Source organism: Natator depressus, chromosome 8 (genome assembly GCF_965152275.1).
Source record: "Natator depressus isolate rNatDep1 chromosome 8, rNatDep2.hap1, whole genome shotgun sequence".
NCBI classification, from domain to species: Eukaryota; Metazoa; Chordata; order Testudines; family Cheloniidae; genus Natator; species Natator depressus.
The window spans coordinates 32,081,158-32,101,841 of record NC_134241.1 but is presented as its reverse complement, the minus strand read 5'-3'; the positions used below and the strand labels follow the sequence as shown (position 1 = coordinate 32,101,841).

Genomic DNA, 20,684 nt, shown 5'->3' with positions numbered 1-20,684 from the left:
TATAACACAATATAGCAGAACCCAGTTAAATGTTTGAAATAAAAAACTGAAATGCAAACTAACCTAAAACTATAAAATGAATACAACTGTTAAAAATATTAACTCTCTGCAAGCCAAACCTTAAAATATACAAGGTGGTAAATCCTCTCAAACAATCAAAAATTAATAAATTAAATATCTATAAGCTTAATATCCATCAGATAATATCTTCAGTTTTCACTCCAGCACATATTTTTACACATACATTTAAGATATATTAGTAACCCATTTCCTACACAGATTTCTTCATTTTAATTACACAAATCTCGTTTGCGGCAAAGACTTACCTTTGATGTTCGCTGCAGCTGGTCCCCCACATATGTTTTACGGAATTGATCCAAAAACCAGAGAATCGCAAGTTCTACTTTTTCATTACTAGACCGTGGTAACTGGGCATCCATCAAGGATATCAGCTGAAAAACTCTTAATGCCAAGGGAAAACATTCTCAGGAGGAATTTTCAAAGACACAAATGATATTCTGACAGCTAATTTCTCATGGGTCCATCAGCCATTATTTATTTGCCTAAGCTAGTGTTTGCTACTTTTCTTTCTTGCATTTCCTTCTTTTATAAACTACTAACATGACTACCACACACAGCTGCACATCAGCACCATGCTTCTTGCTAAACTATGCTCTGTCACTTGAAATACATTTTTATACTTCTGTCAACTTGCAAAATGCTCTTTTTCTTAGTACAGCATTTATATATATTATATACATCAGACAATTTATTCGGTTGCTCTGAAAATTACTATGACTTTTTTCTAATTCTGAAATATGCAATATCTGGATTAGAAACCAGATACACAAGGTCTGTTTTAAAATACCTCTCACACTTAATAACACAGTAGAACATCAATAATGATGCAGAGTCCAAGGCAAATTAGTGAAGCCTGAAATGAGGATGTAAATACAGGCATCATTAGCCAATTCTTAGCGTGTAAGTCCCTTTTTCAAGTGTGCTGGGTGTAGAGCCAGGGCAAGTGGGAATTCCCTATTTATCACAGAGAATGTGGTATCATCCACAATAACCTCTCACCCAGTCTGTGCTTCAATAAACTCTATACCCAAGAGACAGGTTAAGGCCCATATTTTTAAAACTGGCCTCAAATTTTGAGTATTTGACTTCAAATGTCTATTGCCTAATTTTCAAAGGTGCTGAGCATCTGCAGTTGCCACTGAATTCACTATTTGCAAACTCATGTGATTAAAATGAAGGAAGCAATACAGGAAATGGACAAACGATAAAACTAACAATTAGCAAAACTACCATTTTAAGTCCATGTGCATAATAAATAATAACTACCTTTTTAAGTCTATGTACATAACAAATGGTAGCTGCAGGTGCTCAGGCCACAATCATCCGAAGTTGGACACTCAAACACTGGGGCACAGAAAATGAGAGGTCAATTTTGAAATTTGAGCCCTAAGTGACTTACTGCCTGGCCACTCAGATCAGGATGAAAACACTACATCCTGAGATCTAGAACCATGCCACCATATTGAAAGATGAAGGAGCACGATTGCAGTTGGCTCAAATTTACACAAATTAAGTACAGCCCTTGAATTTGGAGCAGATACAAATGGATCCAACAACTGGGCAAAGTTTGGGCACCTCTCGTTTACCAATACATGTTAAAAAACAACCCCTGTTTTGGTTTGTTTTAACAATACACTTACCGACAGGATAATTCTCCATCCATGGCATCATGTTCATCTGTACTGGTGTAAGTTAATCTTCCTCCTACAACAGTACCAACAAGATATACCAGCCACGCCAGACGTCCTAACATTAAAAAGAAAGAAAAACCCTCTAATAAGCAACTACATTAGCAGAGTATAGTTCTGTAAGACACATGACTGTGGAAGAGTCTGCAAGAGTAGTGGTGGAAGCGTCATCCCTCAAGACATTTTAAAGTGGACTGGACAAACCAATTAAAATTATACACTTAGGAACAATCGAGTGCTCACAAAGGAAAAGGTCAGATTTGAGGGTTTCTTCCTCTTTTAAAAAAAAAACCTTAACTATAAATATGAACATAGGCATTAGACTAGAGCAGACCAGACTTCCATATTGTTCAGTATCCTGTCTCTGACAGAGCCCAGAACCAATTGCTCAGAGGAAGAAGGAACTCTATCCAGACTATCAGTATGACTCAGGAATGTCCAATTTATTAGCGGTCTGCAGAACCTATCCACAGGATAGATCAACTGTGGTGGCAATTCCATAGTTAAAGCTGTAATTTGCTTTCCATTTTAAGAGGATGAGATGCTATACATACCTCAGTTTTAACTCTCCCTTCTATATGAATGCTCTCACATCTGGTCTTTAACCATAAGAGTTGTTGTTTTTGTTTTTTAGTTTACGGAAGTTAGTTCGGGCTAGGAAAATGAAAGTTTTTTTCTTTTTGACAAGACTTCTATTTTTTCATAGCATTTCACCTCAAACACCACTTAGTCTAGAAACTCAAATTTGTTTTATTAATGTAAGTTTTTAAAGGTTGTGGAGTTCATTTGGGAGTTATTCTCAATAATTATTTTAACTTTAGGGATTCTATGAGGTTGCTACAGGATTTATAAGCTTCTTCAGGTCTGGCAAAATTTATGAATTCCACAGGCACAGCCTTTGTAGTTTGTTACCTCGCATTCAAATAAAAAATTAAAAAACTTCAGAGTCACTCTTGGTAGTTTATAAGTTCTCTAGTTCTGAGCCAATGAAATCAGAAATTTTGCAGACACAGGGCAAAGCCTGTATGCCCTTAGAGTTAAATATTTCCTATTCCAGAAAATTAGTAGCTTTCCATCATGTAGTTTTCAAGGTCCATGGGCACTGCCATCAGAGCTGAAAAGTTTTGAAGGTGCATCTTATCCATTAAAAGTTTTGCAGGCCCATTCTGCCAATCTTGTAAGCTATGTGATTGCCACTTCAGAGGTTACAAGGTCTGCAGGTACAGCCCAACAATTAGAATATCTGTAGGATCAATATGTAAATTTTGCAAGATCCATACCTACCACCCTTGTGCTTACAAGGTCTGTATACATTGCCAATGGGGCTTAGACAGTATGCAGACTGTAAGCTCTATCCTGATAAGTATGGGATCTTCAGGACTGTTACAGTACTAGCCCTGTAGAGTTTTTCTACTTGCAGATCATGTAAACTGTGTATCCCAAAAACTCAGGAAATCCAATGCCATGTTGCAGAAATTAGGACAGTTTAAATTTCTCCCATGTAGTTTAATTACAAGACCCTGATCTTCAATAATTGTACCTATTTAGACCATGGCAGCCCTAGCTAAATTATTTGTGTTTAACCATGAGACCTAGTAACCAGGAATACCCCCAATTGGGAAAAAAGGTATAGTGGTATTAAAATAGTATTTTCCCGTAAGGTGGAGTCACTTCAGTGCCTGATCTAAGGGATGAATTGTAAGAGATTTATCAGATTGTTAGAGCTTCCAGTTGCACATTAACATGTCCCCTCAACTACAATGCTACTCCTGGCCTGTATGTTCACCAGGAAAAAAGTTGTACTGCTAACTCAAGTTAACTAACTCAAAGTAGTATCCTAGTGAAGACAAGGTAGTTTACACATGAGTTAAGGCTATGGTGGAGCATATTCTTTAACTCCACCAGCTAACTTATGTGAAAACCAGAAACTGCCTGGTCTTCCCTAGGATTTTAACCTCAATTTACGAACACACCTTTTTTCCCTAGTAAAGACAAGGCCTTGGAGATTTGACCAAAACATGTTTCAGTATTGAATGCAAGGAAAACCTAGACACATGAACACTGCAATATTTTCCTTTTAAACAACATACCAATGGCCACATACTGTCCTTCATGGCATTTCTCTGCAGAGAATGAGGGCAAAATATTATATTTTATCTTAAAGGAATAGGTAAAATGAGAGAGAGAGAAAGAAAGAATGACAGACAGACAGACTTTTCAGATTTGTTTGTTCTGTCTTTCTGGAAAGATCCTAAATCTCTTCATGACAAAACACAATACCCAAAAGTATGCATGTATAGAGAAAAATTATTCTAAATAGTGTATAATAGAGTTTTTGATATATGTATAGCATGCTCCAATTTGCAAATATGTTAGTGTTTAAAGTTTGTTTCACATTCTTTGCTGAATTCTTCATTTGTATACCACTAAGCTTCATTTAATCTCCCTCAAGTTTTACAGTGACACATTCTGAAAGTACAGAACTGAAGGGCAATGAATTTTCGCTGCCCAGGCCCATTCAGGTAAATCTTTCCGAGATACACACCTATGCATTAAAGGTCTGATCCAGATTTCTGACATTGGTGTAAATCAGGGATGACTCCATGTCATTAATGGAGTTACTCTGATGTAAACAACAACAAAATCAGGCCCTACATTTAAACCCTGTGATAGTAATCTAATGGGAAGAACACAAGCAATGATAAAATAGATACTAAAATGTACCACAGAACGCAAATAAGGGGGACATGATTTTCAATACAAGTATTTATAACAGAGCATTCTGATCTATATTTTAAATATCTTGCAAAAACTTTTGCAATAGTATTTAAAATCACCAGCAGATAAAGCTTAGTGATACATATGCTAATGTTTACTTTTACTTCCAAGGCACAAAGGAACATTAATAAATGGTTTTACAGTTTTGGAGAGACACTGATGACACTTACTTTAAAATTCATTAGATATCTGAGACCTTCACTGGGCCATTTCCTCAGCCCATCACTTCTTCGCAATCCCCCATTTCTGCCCCTCCAGTACAGAGTTTCCTCAAAATTCTTTGGTCAAGGAAATGGTGGTGTGCCTCCCACCCCCAAGATTAGAAAGCAGGGAGGTCAGCCCCCCACAACCTACAGAAGGATAGAGCCAGCTGCATGGAGGGACTGTCTCTCTGCACTTATCTTTAATCCCTAGCCTTACACATGCTTTCATGCAATGCAGCCAGATAGTGGCTGCCCTTGGAGGCCCGTTATCTGTACTCCAACCCTCATCCCCCCCATGTGCCTATCCTGGACCTTCCAATATGTCCTCTGTGGACTTGAGGAAAGGTGTGATGTGATGGATTCAGATGACTTCAGACCCACTGGCAGATGGGACCTCTGACTGAAGACCGCAGGGGGACTGATTCTCTGCAAAGATTTTGCAGTATGTCTGTCATAAATATAAAGGGAAGGGTAAACCCCTTTAAAATCCCTCCTGGCCAGAGAAAAAATCCTCTCACCTGTAAAGGGTTAAGAAGCTAAAGGTAACCTCGCTGGCACCTGACCAAAATGACCAATAAGGAGACAAGATACTTTCAAAAGCTGGGAGGAGGGAGAGAAACAAAGGGTCTGTGTCTGTCGGTTTGCTGCTTTTGCCGGGGATAGACCAGGAATGGAGTCTTAGAACTTTAGTAAGTAATCTAGCTAGGTATGTGTTAGATTATGATTTCTTTAAATGGCTGAGAAAAGAATTGTGCTGAATAGAATGACTATTTCTGTCTCTGTGTCTTTTTTGTAACTTAAGGTTTTGCCTAGAGGGATTCTCTATGTTTTGAATCTAATTACCCTGTAAGGTATCTACCATCCTGATTTTACAGAGGTGATTTCTTTACTCCTATTAACTTCTATTTCTATTAAAAGTCTTCTTGTAAGAAAACTGAATGCTTTTTCATTGTTCTCAGATCCAAGGGTTTGGGTCTGTGGTCACCTATGCAAATTGGTGAGGATTTTTACCAAACCTTTCCCAGGAAGTGGGGTGCAAGGGTTGGGAGGATTTGGGGGGGAAAGACATGTCCAAACTATGTTTCCCAGTAAACCCAGTTAGAGTTTGGTGGTGGCAGTGGATATTCCAAGGACAAAGGATAAAATTAATTTGTACCTTGGGGAAGTTTTAACCTAAGCTGGTAAAAGCAAGCTTAGGAGGTTTTCATGCAGGTCCCCACATCTGTACCCTAGAGTTCAGAGTGGGGGAGGAACCTTGACAATGTCTAAACAATCTGGACTAACAGTACCAAAATGTTAGTATCTTTTTCTATTCCAATAAATTATAAAATTAACTCCTCACACTAAGTCAAACACGTAGTTTTTAAATAAGTGTTATTTTTGTGATTCTGTCACAGGCTGATTTGGCACTCATTGAGCAGTATACAGAAGGTACTGGGTGAAATTCTACAATCTGACATACAGGAGGTCAGAATAATGGTATCTTCTGGCCTTAAAATCTATGAGATTTGTTGTGACAGCTGTCAAAACATTTAAGTTAAAAAGGAGAACTATTAACCTGTTAAGGCACTTACACTTGGACAATGTCAAAAAATATATAATCCGAGAGAACGTCCCCTGGATTCTAGATAATCTGTTTTTTAAAAAGCTATGTGATATCATACATTGAGCAACCATACTGTACGTAATCACATAGAACATTAGTGAATCAACAAAGGAGGTGTCTATTAATCACCTATGGAGACAACTGTGTTCCAAAGACTGAAATACTTGCTGAACTCATCACTGATGGCATGGGGCTAATGCACAGCCAGAGAAAGATGATTACAAAAGCAAGCTAATTCAAAGGAGCAGCAAAAAATAAGATGTTTGCCAAATGGCCAAACACTGCAATAAAAAATATTTTATTTACATGTTTCTAAGAACTATGAAGGTAAAATACGCCCTGCACAAGAGCCTCTCTCTAGGAAGGCAGCATGACCAGTTGTTTGAACATGAGACCAGCTGTTTGAAAAAGAAGCTCCTGAGCACTAAACTCGGCTCTTTTTGGACTCTTTGGGTGTGTCTACATCGCAACTAGACATACCCTAAGTGAAACTTGAAGCAAGTAGCTTATGCCAAAATTTTCAGCAGTGAACACTGATTTTGGATGCCTGGTACACCTCCAGCCTAATTTTCTTATGTGCTGCACACATCTCAAACTGCACATGCAACAACTGAGGCAACCATAATTACTGAATGCTTTTGAAAATTTGGCCTTAATTTTTGTCTCAATTTACTCATCTGTTTTTCAAGAAAAGAGAGAATGCCTACTTATTTCAGAGGAATGTTATGAGAATTCATTAGCTATGTTTATATTTGACCATATACATTCTATTATAAATTATTAATTATTATTAAAGAAGGGTTCCAGAGAGTATTGAGACCATCGTAATAACTTACTAGATTTGTGGTTCTCAAGAGGCCTCTCCACACACACACACAGACACCACCACCAAATAAAAAAAGACCCACCCACGCACAAAAATATTCCACAATTACACAACGTATAGAAGCCAATTTAAGCCAAATTACACAAGTATAGAAGCAGCAGCACCAGAGGACTGTATAACTAAAATGACCAAATCAACAGCAGGTTCTCCAGTGACTTGAAAGGCTAAAGCCACCCAGTAAAGAGTGGTCATTTCAAAAGACAGCAGCAAACAGCAGCTGCTTTTCAGAGCTGCATGGTTCAAACAGCAGAGCCACTAGTTTGAACTAGACACTCTTGTCAACAATTTGTATTTAAACATAAAACTAGTTACTCTGACACTTATTGAAGTAGCTCAGATTTAAACAAAGGCTATTTTTCTGATGACTCTTTCTCTCCAGTCTCATTTGTGGAAAGCAGAATCTCAACTCTTAACACAAAACCAGTTTACCATTACAGTTTTCCCTGTTCTTCTCTACTTCCACTATATGAAGTGTTCAGGGCACTTGCTTTTGCAGCTGCTTAGCTAGACTACATATTTTTCTTTGGCAAAATAATTATTGCTGTAATAATCTGTAATTATGGTTTATAATAGCAATAATCCCAAAGAAATCAGTCATTACCATAGATCACAAGTAATCGTTAACTACTGTTAATGACCCATTTCTTGGGGATTATTGTTTAGTAAACCATGACCGCATCACCATCGATACAGAGAGCAAGACAATATAATAAAATGAGATCTTAATATAATATTAACTTATTTTGTAACATTAAAAGCCATTAAACATCTAAATTAAAGTATGTATAACTAAGGGATGTAACATTTATTGTTCAGCATGAACAGAAGTGTTTAGTTTGCAGAAAAGAAACTGAATTCTTCTGCAAGGAGCAATACAGAATTAAACTGCACCAAACTTTCTCTTATGCCCAAGTATTGGCCTATGGAACCTTCCTGCGTTACTGTAGCTGATCATTCCCCTTTGACTCTATGTGTAGAAAAATCCAACAACAGCAGTGAAGTACAGACTGCAGCTGGAGAACAGAAAACTGCCTTTCAATGCAAGTTTGCTAATGGACCACAAAGGGGAAGTCACAGGTGCATACAGGGAAGGAAAGTAAGAGAAAGAGTCAGACCACATGCATTACATAAGCTAGAATAAAATGGCTCCCCACATTTAACTCTGCATTTTCAAGATGTCAACAAAAAGCAGCAGTATGAATGGCAATATCCAATCCAAAATATCGACAATAAAAGAACAGCTGTATTGGGGGGAACAACACAATTCAGTCATATAAAGATGCAATAACTATAAAACAGCTACACTAGGAAAGAGTTAGTCATTTACATGGTCAAGTTAAACAAGGCACAGATCGGAACAATTAATCTATGTAATAACATTACATAGGCCACAATATTGTACAGTTTACATACATTATCTCTTTATAGCTAAGTTGCTTTTCCAATACTACTAATGGATCCTCACAAAACTCAGAGGGAAGTAAGGATAATTAGTGTATTTATTTTACAGATGGGGCAGTCAAATCAGAGAAGTTAAGGCCTACATTTTCAAAAGTATCTGTCAAGTTTGGGTCCCTTGGTTTTCAGGTATCCAACTTGAGAAATGTACAGCCTGGTTTTCAGAAGTGATGAGTTCTCACAGCTCCCACTGCCTTCTAATTGAAGTGTGGATTTTCATCATCTCTGAAAGTCAGAACTTTAGGTTCTAAAACTGGGAACCCAAAAACTGAGGCACTCCATGCTGGAGGCAACTTTTGAAAATGTGGGCCAAACTGACTTAAGTGAAGTAAAAACAGGGTTAGAACTCAAGAGTTACCACTTTCCAGACACGTACTCAGACCACCGGATCAGACTTCCCTCTCATACACAGATGGATAATTTTGCACCATTTCAAGTCCACATAACAGAGAACAATGCAGTCTCAATCATAAATGAAATAAATACTAACCTTCTTGGACTGTGATTTCTAGTGGATTCCTACTAGAAGAATGCAATAGCTTTTGGTAGTTTTGTGCATTTTGGTCAAACAACTGTACAAGAAGTGCACAGGTCTTTTCATATTCACACCTGCTGACTGTGCAGAGTTGCTCCAGCTGCTGAAATACAGTAGCTGTATCATCCAGAGGATCTTCCAAACCATCTCTGCAATATACATAAAATAGGGGTTACTTACTAGAAACTATTGTTCTTAAAGAGTTGCCTCTGTGCATTCACATCTGTGATAACTAGCATCTCCAGCATCAAGCTACAGGACTGTATAACAAAGTTGTGTCCTCAGGGCAGTCCATTAGCATTCTCATGCTGCAATGTCATCATTGGCTTAAACCATATAATCTATATAAACGACCATACACACCCCAACCACCTCTATCCTTCTCCCGAGCCGACAGAGTCCTGAAATACAAAGAACTCAGAGGCAGAGGGGAAAGACAGATGACCTATGTGAATGCACAGAGATAACTCTTGAAGAAAAATGGTTACTAGTAAATAATTCCGCTTTCTTCTTCAAGGGCCTCAATGCATTTCCACTTATGAGAAAGTAGTAAGTAGTGCTCCAATTAGAGGATGGTGGACAAGACATTCTAGGCAGAAATTGGCTATGACAATGCCTTACAAAACTGAACATTAGATCGCAATGCCAAGTCCAACGAATAATTGTTAATGACGGAATACGCAGAACTCCATGGTGCTGCTTTGCAAGTCTCTACCACAGCAGTCTCAGGCAGCTACATAGGCAGCTCTGGCCCTAGCAGAATACATCTTTAAGCCAAGAGATACTGTTTATTTGGCTAAGGAGTAACAAAGCTCAACATCTAAGCCATAGAAGCAGAACCTCACTGGGTAGCCTGGGATCTGAGGAAAAAACAGGAAGGGAGATATAATGGGACAGATGAAAATTTGACACCACCACAGATATAAAGCTGGGGTGAGGTCTCAAAATGACTTCTTTATGTAACACTATAATGGGTTCAGAGGCCATAACTAAAAAAATCCACCCTTCCCATTGAGAAAGGAGGTCAGGGCACAACGGAAGCTGAACCAACAGTTCTCTGGACAGAACAGTGTGCCAATACTGCCACAGCCACATTTGTGTTAGCAGTATGATGTTGGCTCTGTCCTCTCTGATTTTCCTTATGACTCTGGGTATCAAAGGAAGGCTAGGAGAGGACGGCTCCAATTCAGCAGCAATGCATCCGATGAAGATTTTTTATCTTTGTGACCAGTGGTGCAGTAGATGACACTTGGCATTATGAATGGACACAAATCAGTCAATTTGTGGCTGACCATAGCTGAAGAATAATGAGGATACCACCTCATTTAGGGACCATTGATGTTGGTTGTAAGATTTCCTGCTGAGGATGTCTGCCTATATGTTCTCCTTCCCCACTGTTAGATGTACAGCTAGTGGGTGTGCCAAGAGTAATGTCAAAACAGGTAAGCAGTCTCTACAGAGGACATGCATCAGTAGAGGAGACCAAGAACAATGCCTCCTTTTCTTTTTCTCCTTAGGCTCCTTTCACAGATCAGAATGCTTCCTCCTCTTTTCTTTTCTCTTCCCTTGGACAGGATCATGAGGAGATCTGGAAGCCCGACTCTGAATAGTGATGTTGACCAGTGCTGACTGGGAGCGAACCAAAGAAATTTTTGATGCCAACGAAGACTGCAGTGCCAGATAAAGCATACAGCACTAGACAGTACCAACCAGAAGACTCAGCCCAAGTAAGTGTTTGCTTCAGGAAGGTCAATCTGAGGCCAGACAACGAGGGGGGCAATGAAGCTGGGGCAGCAAAATGCATCTCAAATCTTTTTACAGAAGACCTCAGCACTCCCAAAAGAGTGTGAGGATAGTCCAAGGAAGCCAAGTGCACCTGCAGTATTAACTTTCTGTTCTCCTCATCTGAGAAGAGATGAATCCTCATCCGATGAAGTGAGCTGTAGCTCACGAAAGCTTATGCTCATATAAATTGGTTAGTCTCTAAGGTGCCACAAGTACTCCTCTTCTTTTTGCGAATACAGACTAACACAGCTGCTACTCTGAAACCTGAGAAGAGACAGTGCAGCAAGCTGTCTCTTGGGTGACTATGAGCCTGTCCCAGGCACAGTAGGCACCAAACATGTTCATCTGTCTCTGGAAAGATGGTTGAGCAGGTGGCACATCTTTTCAACCCCAAACAGAGTTCAGGACCAGACACAGCCTAGGGGGTAATCCAAGGCAAGTGGCCTCATCTACTCTAATTTTAATATGACTGACTGACTGACTCACTCACTGTAAAAGGATAGGCTAACATGCTTGCAGACTTGAGAAGTAGTTCCACTTCGGTCTTGCTGCAAAGGAACTGAGATGGCTGTGGTTGTGCTTTTCCTCATACAGACTGACATGATGACAGCATCCTAGCATGAGAGCACTACTGCACCCCACAGGACACAAAGCTTAGTTATACAGTTTCACAGCTTGACACTACAGGAACTAGACCCTGCAAGTGGGAATGCACAGAGGCCCCCCGAAGAAGGATTAAACATTTTTAGCCATTCAAAACACATTTTTTCTTTGGCTGCTTTATTTGCTGTGATCGTATGGTAAATCTGTCTAAAATATAAAAGGGATTTTGGCTATAAAATGTCAAGTCAATAAATAAGAATTATTAGCTGGGACAATAAGTATAAATCTATATAGCAAATGAAGGTAGTACTCACTTAAACGTGTACTGCAAAGCAAAAATAATACAGAATCAGCACAGATTTGTATCTCATTAACCAAGCTGTCATGGCATTTAGTACAGAAATTGTTAACCAACCCTTTTATTCAATTTTTTTAAAAGTTCTCTGAAAAGTTATTCTCTGAAAAGCGACTATAGAAAACGTATACTGGTGTTCCATTTTTGTGTGCATGCGAGAGTTAGTTATGGATAGAATATGCTCAGTTTACGAGTAAAAAGTTCACACATAGACAACAAAAGAGATTCTGCAAGTGGAACTTAGTGAGCAATTTTGTTGATGATACATGAATTGGAATAGAATCCAACTTACTCTCTCCTAGCTTTATTGGCCCTGTGGAGAACAGAGGAATAAATATATATTTTTTAAAAACAGCTCATAGCTTATTTTTTTTTACTAAAATGAGCAACTACAACTTCGAATACAACAGGGAGCAGATGTGCTGAGTAAAAAGGGACCACTTTACAGTCATTTTTCAGAGCGGAATCACACTTTAAAATAATTCTGCCACCTCATCTTGTGCTACTCTCTCCCACCCTTTCATTAACAGGTGGGATTCCTTTTGCTGCCTTCCTCTGCTGATGTAGAGAGGGACCCTAGGAAGCTCCTGCTCTAATGGTATAAATGGCAGAAGAGGCTCAGCATCAACAATATTTTAGATATTGGATTATAATGGGCAAGGATCTTTTTATAAAATAAGGGGGCTCTGGAAAAAAAACAAATTGAACTCAAGTTTCATTTTTAATTTTGCTTTTAAGACACTGAGCCAAATTCTGATCTCAGAACAGTGTAAAACAGGAGTGACGACTAAAATCAATGAATATAATTTAATGTAACTGACATGAGAAAAAGGCCATTAAGTTTTATTGATTTTAAAACAAAAGCACAACAGAAAGAACAATGTACCAGCTAATCAGTGCTCTAAAACTGCAAAGTTCTGTTTATACTGAAGAAGGTTTACCTTATAACTACAGGAACAGATTCCAGTCTAGAAGTAATGTACGCTTTTGTGATCTCTGGTGCATATGTATCTAAAAGGTGTGGTTCTGTTGATTTCACAAAAGGTACCGATGCTACCATTCTCTGCCACAGAGTTAGCAGATAGTGAACACTGTTTGGAGCAAACTCCCAGTGCTACAAAGAAACAAATGTAATTTTCATTAGAGCATATCTTATCCCGTGAAAATTCATGAACATACAAACCTCATCTTTACTACTAGTATTATTTATGTTGAGGAAGTCCTCAAATATCCCAATCAGAATCAAAGCCCCACTGAATTATACTAGACCAGAGGTGGCCAAACAGCAGCTCACGAGCCACATCTGGCTCTTTTACAGTTAAAGTGTGGCTTGTGGACACCCCTCCCCGCATTCTCTGCCTACCAGACTGGGTGGAGGGAGGGTCAGGGCTTCTGCCTAGCAGCTGGATGGTGCAGCTAGGAGCTTCTGTGTGAGACAACTGGTGCCTGCTGGGGGTGGGAGGTACAATTTAAAGGTTCCCCCCACAAAAGCTGGAGTCAAACCCCTCTCTTACCCTCAGCGGGCCCTCCCTGCAGCTCCCAGATGTTAGGTCCTTGTGAAGAGGCAGATGCAAAGAATTGGGAGCTGCAGGGAGGGGCCGCTGCTTTAGCTCCTCTGCCTGTCCCCAAGGCCAGAGCTCCCAGCTTGCTGGCTCTAGCAGCTGCTGTACAGGGAGAGGGCCCAGTGGCACCACGTGATCAAGTGGGGCCAGCAAACCCTGGTAAAAATCTGGCAGGGGGGAGGGGGAACCTCCCATGCATGTGCCCCCTCCCATGCATCACCTCTGACTTCTGTCTAGCGGGGAGGGGAGTCTCAGGGCTTCAGGCCCAGGGGGCGCACCTGCCAGGGCTCAGGGCTTCAGCAGGAGCAAGGCTGAAGCCCTGAGACGCCTCTCCCCACATGACTGAAGCCCTGAGCCCCAGCAGGCACCTCCCGGGGGCTCTCAAACATCTGAAGATTGTCATATGCAGCTCAGAGAGTCAGTAATTTTGGCCACCCCTGTACTAGACACTTTCGCACAAACACATAGGAAGACGTGAGCCCAGGGCTGAAGAGTTTACAAAGTTACATTACTGGCAAACTTGGAACAAAGTACATTTTCAAGTAAAATAACATCAATAACAAACCCAACCCCAAAAACAAAACAAAAAAATCCCCCAAACCAAATCCCACATCCGTTAAGGATTTAAGGCTGTATATATCCTTACCTGTAAGCTAGTAATAGTGAAATTGGCTATCAATCTGATAACCTCTGAGTAATCCTTCACCATTACTAGTTCTCCCAACTGGTAGTTTGTCTTTAGTCGAGCCAAAAAACGACAGAACTCATGGTAATTACCTGGATCAGATAAACCCTAAAATTACACAAGAAACAAAGTTTTTTTAAAATCACCAGACTAACCTAATATGCTCACAGCAACTGAATGCAGTGACTCTTTGGGCAGTAGGGAAAAGAGGACAAGGATCCTTTAAGGGTCCCTACTGTATTTGGGTGACGAGAAGGTTGAAGAGGGGGACAGATTTCCCTCAGTGGAGCCCAGGGGGGGTACAGGAAGTTGCTGGACCAGGGACTCACCCACCATATGCACCAGGGCAGGAGCAGAGGTATTTATACCCATGCATTCCAGAAAGAATTCTCTTGCTCTCTCTCAATCCCTGATTAGCACCACACATCTTCCCACCACGGGATCAGAGCAGAACCAGGTTTTATGATCAGTTGTGGGCTTGTGCTAGCCCCTTTTTTATTTGGTGCTGGGAAGGAACTTTTTCTTCACTGCCAGATTGGCTGGGGCAGAGTGGAGTGTTTTAGCCTTCCCCACAGCAAGTTAGCCGATGAGATAGGTAAGGTGGTTAGGCCAAGATGTCACAATTAAATAAGCAGCAAGTGTGGCCGTTGCCCAGCACAGGTACTCATTATAGAGGGGATAAACAGGAGTTGTAAGTGGATTTAGGGAGAGGCATCCTCTAACGGAAGCTGGAGAAAGGGAGGTTGGTGCTTGTAATGGCTGGTACAGCAGGAAGACAATTCCCCCCACATTTTTCAGTCCCCCTTAACCTTCACATTAGGGGTAGGCAGTGGGGTCCCAGCAACATGCTGGCTGGGACCAGGTTGGGAAGAAGGGCTGACAGCAGCCCTCCCAAATAAGTGGAAACAATTAAGGACAGAATGATGACCAGCACTGTAAGATTTATTGCCAAGTATTTCCAGATACGTTGTGTGAATAAAAGGTGCAGCCTAATTAAACCACCTCCATTGACTCTTGTCTTTATTCCTACATGGCCGAGACAAGGGCATATAACATCTCTCCAAACATTGTTAATTTAAGAAATGACAACTTTGTTGTGCATAGCTTATTTTGTATGAACCGTGTCCCAAAATGATTTCTGGTTAAGAAAGGAGGAGAAGATTGGAAGTTTAAAGGAAGACCTCTTGAAGAAGGTCATGAGGGATGAAGAGAGGCAACAGGGTTGTGACAGGGTACAGAAATTCACAAATAATTTTAACATTTGCAAAGAATTTAACAAACAAACAAAAATACCTGAGGATTTTCAAGGATTCTTTTCACTCCTTTGATTAGATTCCCAAGATACTTGGCGCGTTCTGGATTGCTAAATAAAGATCTTCTTGTAGAAGCAAACTGAACCAAACAGGAAAGTGCCTAAAAAAAGGAAAATAATTGTAAAATTAAAAAAACAAATCTCTGCTGCCTGACCAGTCATCTTTCCCTCACTTGGAAGGATTCTTCCCAGGACTGTTGCACCACTTATTATTCAGGTTGCTCAACACCTCCCATTATAAGACAGGTTTCAGAGTAACAGCCGTGTTAGTCTGTATTCGCAAAAAGAAAAGGAGTACTTGTGGCACCTTAGAGACTAACCAATTTATTTGAGCATAAGCTTTCGTGAGCTACAGCTCACTTCATCAGATGCATAAAGTGGAAAATACAGTGAGGATGTTTTTATATGTGTGTATAAAAACATCCTCACTGTATTTTCCACTTTATACATCCGATGAAGTGAGCTGTAGCTCACGAAAGCTTATGCTCAAATAAATTGGTTAGTCTCTAAGGTGCCACAAGTACTCCTTTTCATTATAAGACAGCTTTTTCCATTCTGTATAATAACTGCCAAAGAGAAGGTTACTCACCTTATGCACTAATTGAGGTTCTTTGAGCTGTGTCTCCCTATGGTTTCTACACTGTAGGTGCTGCAGCACCCCTTGCGCCTGGGATCAGAGATCTTTGATAGCAGTGCCCATTGGGCTGCATATGCTCTTCCCTGTCTCGTGCCATGGGTGGCATCTATATAGAGCAATGTGAGATCCAACCGCCCTCAGTTCCTTCTCTAACATAGAGCTTATCTTTGAGCTCCAAAGCAGAGGAGGAGAAGGGCAAGTAGTGGAGCACTCATAACAACACACATCTCGGAAAACCTAGCCACTGCACAGGGTGAGTAACCGGGTGCTCCGCTGTAGGTGACTGTAGAGCAGTGCCCCAGATGGAAAGCTGGGGCTTCAGAGTGGCATCTAATAAGGAGGAGAAGGCAGTGCATCCTAGTAGGGTATCTGATGCTGTGTCATGGATAATTGCATAGTGCTGGCTAAAAGTGTCCGCAGATGCCCAGGTGGCTGCTTTGCAAATGCCAGTGATCAGCACATTGTTGAGAAAGGCAATCGAGGTGGAGATAGAGCGAGTGGAATGTGCTCAACTTCCAGGTGGAGGTAGCTGGTTGTGCAGTTGATAACAAAGGTGTATACACTGTGTGATCCACTTGGAAAGATACCGTTTGGATACAGACACTCCCTTCAATCATTTGGCAGTTGGGAGGAATAAATGTGGCGACTGTCTAAACGATTTAGTTCTAGCAAGGTAAAAGGCTAAAGCTCTCCTAACGTCCAGGGTGAGTAGAGTCGCTTCTTGTTAGTCGGTGTATGGCTTCGGGAAGAAAAAGGGAAAGTGGATAGGTTGGTTCAAATGGAAGGAGGATGGTACCTTGGGTAGGAATTTTGGATGTGTGCGTAACATGACCTTGTCCTTAGGAAAAATGTTGTATGGGGGGTATGCCATGAGAGCCCCTATTTCTCCTATTCATCGGGCCAACATGATGGCAACAAGAAACGCTGTCTTAATGGAAAGATGAATGAAGGAGCATGTTGCCATGGGCTCAAATAGTGATCTGGTGAGAGGGTGCAAGATGAGGTTGGGATCCAGGGTTGGGTGGGATGTCATATGTGAGGGTAAAGGTTCAAAAGGCCTTGAAGGAATCTCTTCATGAGCAGGTGAGTGAACATGGAATAGCCATCTATCTTGGGATGGAATGCTGTGATGGTGTCCAAGTGCATACGAATGAGGCTTGTAGATAGGCCTGATCTTTTAAGATCTAGAATATAATCCAGAATGAGTGCTAACAGGGTGTTCATTGTTGAGACATGATTGGCTTTGTACTGGGATTGGAATCTTTCCTATTTTTGGAGGTAAGTATGGTGAGTCATGTCATGTCTGCTATTTAAGAGAACCTCTTTTATTGCCTCTGAACAGGTCATCTCCGAATCCTTAAACCATGAAGGAGACATGCCTTCAGATGAGCAAGACTTAGATTGGAATGGAGAATTCAGCCCGCATCCTGAGAGAGGAGGTGTGGAATCAATTGCAGGATGATTAGAGAACACACCGTCATGCGTAAGAGTTAAGAATACCACATTTGTCATAGTATGTTGGGGCTATGAAGATGACTCGGGCTTGTTCTACCTGTATTTTGTGAAGTACCTTAAACAAGAGGGGAAAAGGTGGAAAGGCATAAAGTCATAGAGTATCCCATGTAATGAGGAAGGCATCTTCCAGAGACCCATGGCCTAGACCCTCCCGTGACCAGAACTGAAGGCATTTGGTGTTCTCTGGTGTGGCAAAGAGACCTATGCGGGGAAATCCCCAGTGGCTGAATATGCACTGAAGGACTCGTCTCTAGTTCCCACTCACAGTCTTGTGAGAATCATCTGCTCAGTGAATGTGCCGTAGTATTCTGGTGTCCAGGCAGGTATGTGGCTGAAATGTTGATGTTGTGTTGGATACACCAATTCCACAATTTCAGTACTTCCAAGCATAGGGAGCAGGACCTCACTCCGCCTTGTCTGTTGATGTAGAATATGCAGGCAATATTGTCTGTCCAGTGTCTGATCAGTGGTAGGAAATGTCGGCGTGCATTGTGAATCTAGATCTAGAAGGTTGATGTGGAGGCCCACCTTCCCTGCTCCATGTGGCTCTGAAGGTGTGCTCCCCAACTGATTAGGGAGGCATCGGTTGTTAGAATCAGGGATATTGCTGGTTGGAGAAAAAAGACCCACATACAGATGTTTTGGTGTTTTTTCTACCAGTGTAGTGAATCCTTGATCTTGATAGGCATAGACTGGAGTTAGTGAAGACTGTCTGGGAGGTACTGTGCATAGCCACATCTGGAGACAGTGCATGTGCAACCCAGCATGTTTTACCACGAACGTGGCTGCTGCCATGTGGCTGAGCAGCTGGAGGTATCATTTTGGAAGCTCTTTCACTGTGCGTCTCAGTCCCAAGAGACAGCGTGTCCACCTGTGGCCCTGCCCATTTAGCATCCTTGGGGGTGGGAGGCGCGATAGCTCAGTGGTTTGAGCATTGGCCTGCTAAACCCAGGGTTGTGAGTTCAATCCCTGAGGGGTCATTTAGGGATCTGGGGCAAAAATTGGGGATTGGTCCTGCTTTGAGCAGGGGGTTGGACTAGATGACCTCCTGAGGTACCTTCCAACCCTGATATTTTATGATTCTTGGACTTCTGTTTAGCTCCAGTACTGGAGGTACCCGGACGGTCATGGGAGTTAAGTCTGACCCCTGACGATGGTGAGGCTACTGACCTCGCAGGGGATGGCATTCTCTGAGGTGGTTCCTTTGAAAGCGATGTAGTGGCCAGTTTCTTCCCATCTGAGCAGGAAAGAGAGGATTTCCTTTTGGATGGCCGTAGCAAGCAGGGGTCAGCTGATGACCAAGTCGAGTGCGAGAGTCATGCCTGAGAAGTATCAGGGCTGGGGTCCAAAGCTGGCCATAGAGAACTCTCCATGAGGAGAAGTTTCAGTCTGAGTTCCTGGTCCTTTCAGGTCCGGGTGGTTGAGTTGATGCAGTGGGTGCACTTCTTTGTGACGTGGCCCCCACCGAGGCAGCGGATGCACTGTGAGTGACTGTTGCTTATGGGTAAGGCCTACCAAGAAGAGAGATACCTCTTGAACCAGAGGGATCCCAGCATAGTCCCAAGGGGGAGAACTCCCAATCAGGGTGGGCGGGAAACAGGGAAGCGTAAGGTAACGGGGAGGGAAGAGTAGCAAAGCTTTGGTTTCTTTTTAGGGGGAGAAAATTAATGAAAATGGCTAATCACTACTAAAGTAAGGTAAGTTAATGAGAGTATCTCTAAAGGTAGAAGGGCTCTGCTCTGGATTTGGTTTCACACCAAAGGTGGTTGAGAAGAAACTGAGGGCAGCTGGACCGCACAACGCTATATATAGATGCCGACCCCAGCGCGAGATGGAGAGGAGTGAATGTGAGGCCCAACAGGCACTGTTACAGAAGATCTCCGATCCAAGATGCAAAGGGAGCTGCCAAACCTACAGTGGAGTACCTATAGGGGCACTACTTAAAGAACAACTGTTTGGCTAAAATTTTCCATGCTGGTTGTCTGCCTCAGGTGGAATTTTTTTTTGGCAAGTGTCAGCAAAAAGAATTCAGCTGTGTTCAAGAAATAGGCTAGATAAAAGGAGACGGATGAGATTGGGACTGTAAGAGGGGATGGAGGAGGGACAGAAACCGTGACTGGTAGTTGGTGGTGGTGAGGCTGTGACTGGGTTGGTCAAGAAGACTGGGAGCTGATGGTAGTGAGCCTCCCCAAGCACTGGTTGCCCTGAATGAGGCAGCAGTCCTGGAGATAAAATAGTGTATAATCATAATTAAAGACTGTATCATAATGCACACACATTAAGGGTCAAATTAAGGGTGCACAGACAACCTTAATTCTGGCATGTCCTAACTTCTGAGTGCTTGACTTTGTAATCTTAATGATATTCTTTTAACATATTTGGTGTATTTATTGTATATTTCAAATGGCAAATCATGACCATGAGGTTACAGAAGCTATTAAACATGCAAAAAAAATTCACATCTCCATTTACAAGGGATGGCCCAAACTATATGCAGGTGGCACCAAAGATGTCACTGGGGATGGACAGGGAGTAAACATTTAGCCTGTATGTTTAATAAATTTACAAAGTCAAAAGAGAACTGGTTTTAGTAATTACTATAACGTAAATCACTAAGCTTTACTTACCAACTGCGACAGCACTGGTGGAAGGGAATGATACAAATCAAAAAACAGGTCCAAGGTCTCCGGTTCTAAGAAGACTGACGGGGGGAAAAAAAAAGAGAGATGTTTTTATCACTGTTTATCAGCAATAATTAAATATCTATCACCAGATTTGTTTTTATTTTTCATAAAAGAGCTAAGAGTGAGGTACAATTTTGATTAAAGAATATGAATATAAGTGTACTAAATAGCTCAGCTCAAACAATGTATAGTTTATAAGACCTTGTAATGCTCTTTTAGCACAATTAATCTATTCTATACATTAAAAGAAAAACATTTATCTGTACAACAAGTCGTGTGAAAAAGTGCTGGGAACAACAGCTGAGTAAGCT

The 20,684-nt window shown here is 41.3% G+C and overlaps 1 protein-coding gene across 1 annotated transcript in view; it reads right to left on the bottom strand.

Annotated features, from left to right (window-relative positions):
- Nucleotides 1–20,684, bottom strand: part of RANBP17 (RAN binding protein 17) — a 257,021-nt gene that overhangs the window by 207,455 nt on the left and 28,882 nt on the right. Inside the window, exons 8-14 of the mRNA XM_074960698.1 lie at nt 20,317–20,390; nt 15,519–15,638; nt 14,187–14,333; nt 12,920–13,092; nt 9,191–9,384; nt 1,722–1,827; nt 327–462 (exon numbers count right to left, since the gene is read on the bottom strand). Of these exons, the coding sequence (XP_074816799.1) occupies nt 327–462; nt 1,722–1,827; nt 9,191–9,384; nt 12,920–13,092; nt 14,187–14,333; nt 15,519–15,638; nt 20,317–20,390 (950 nt within the window). The remainder of the gene's footprint in view (nt 1–326; nt 463–1,721; nt 1,828–9,190; nt 9,385–12,919; nt 13,093–14,186; nt 14,334–15,518; nt 15,639–20,316; nt 20,391–20,684) is intronic.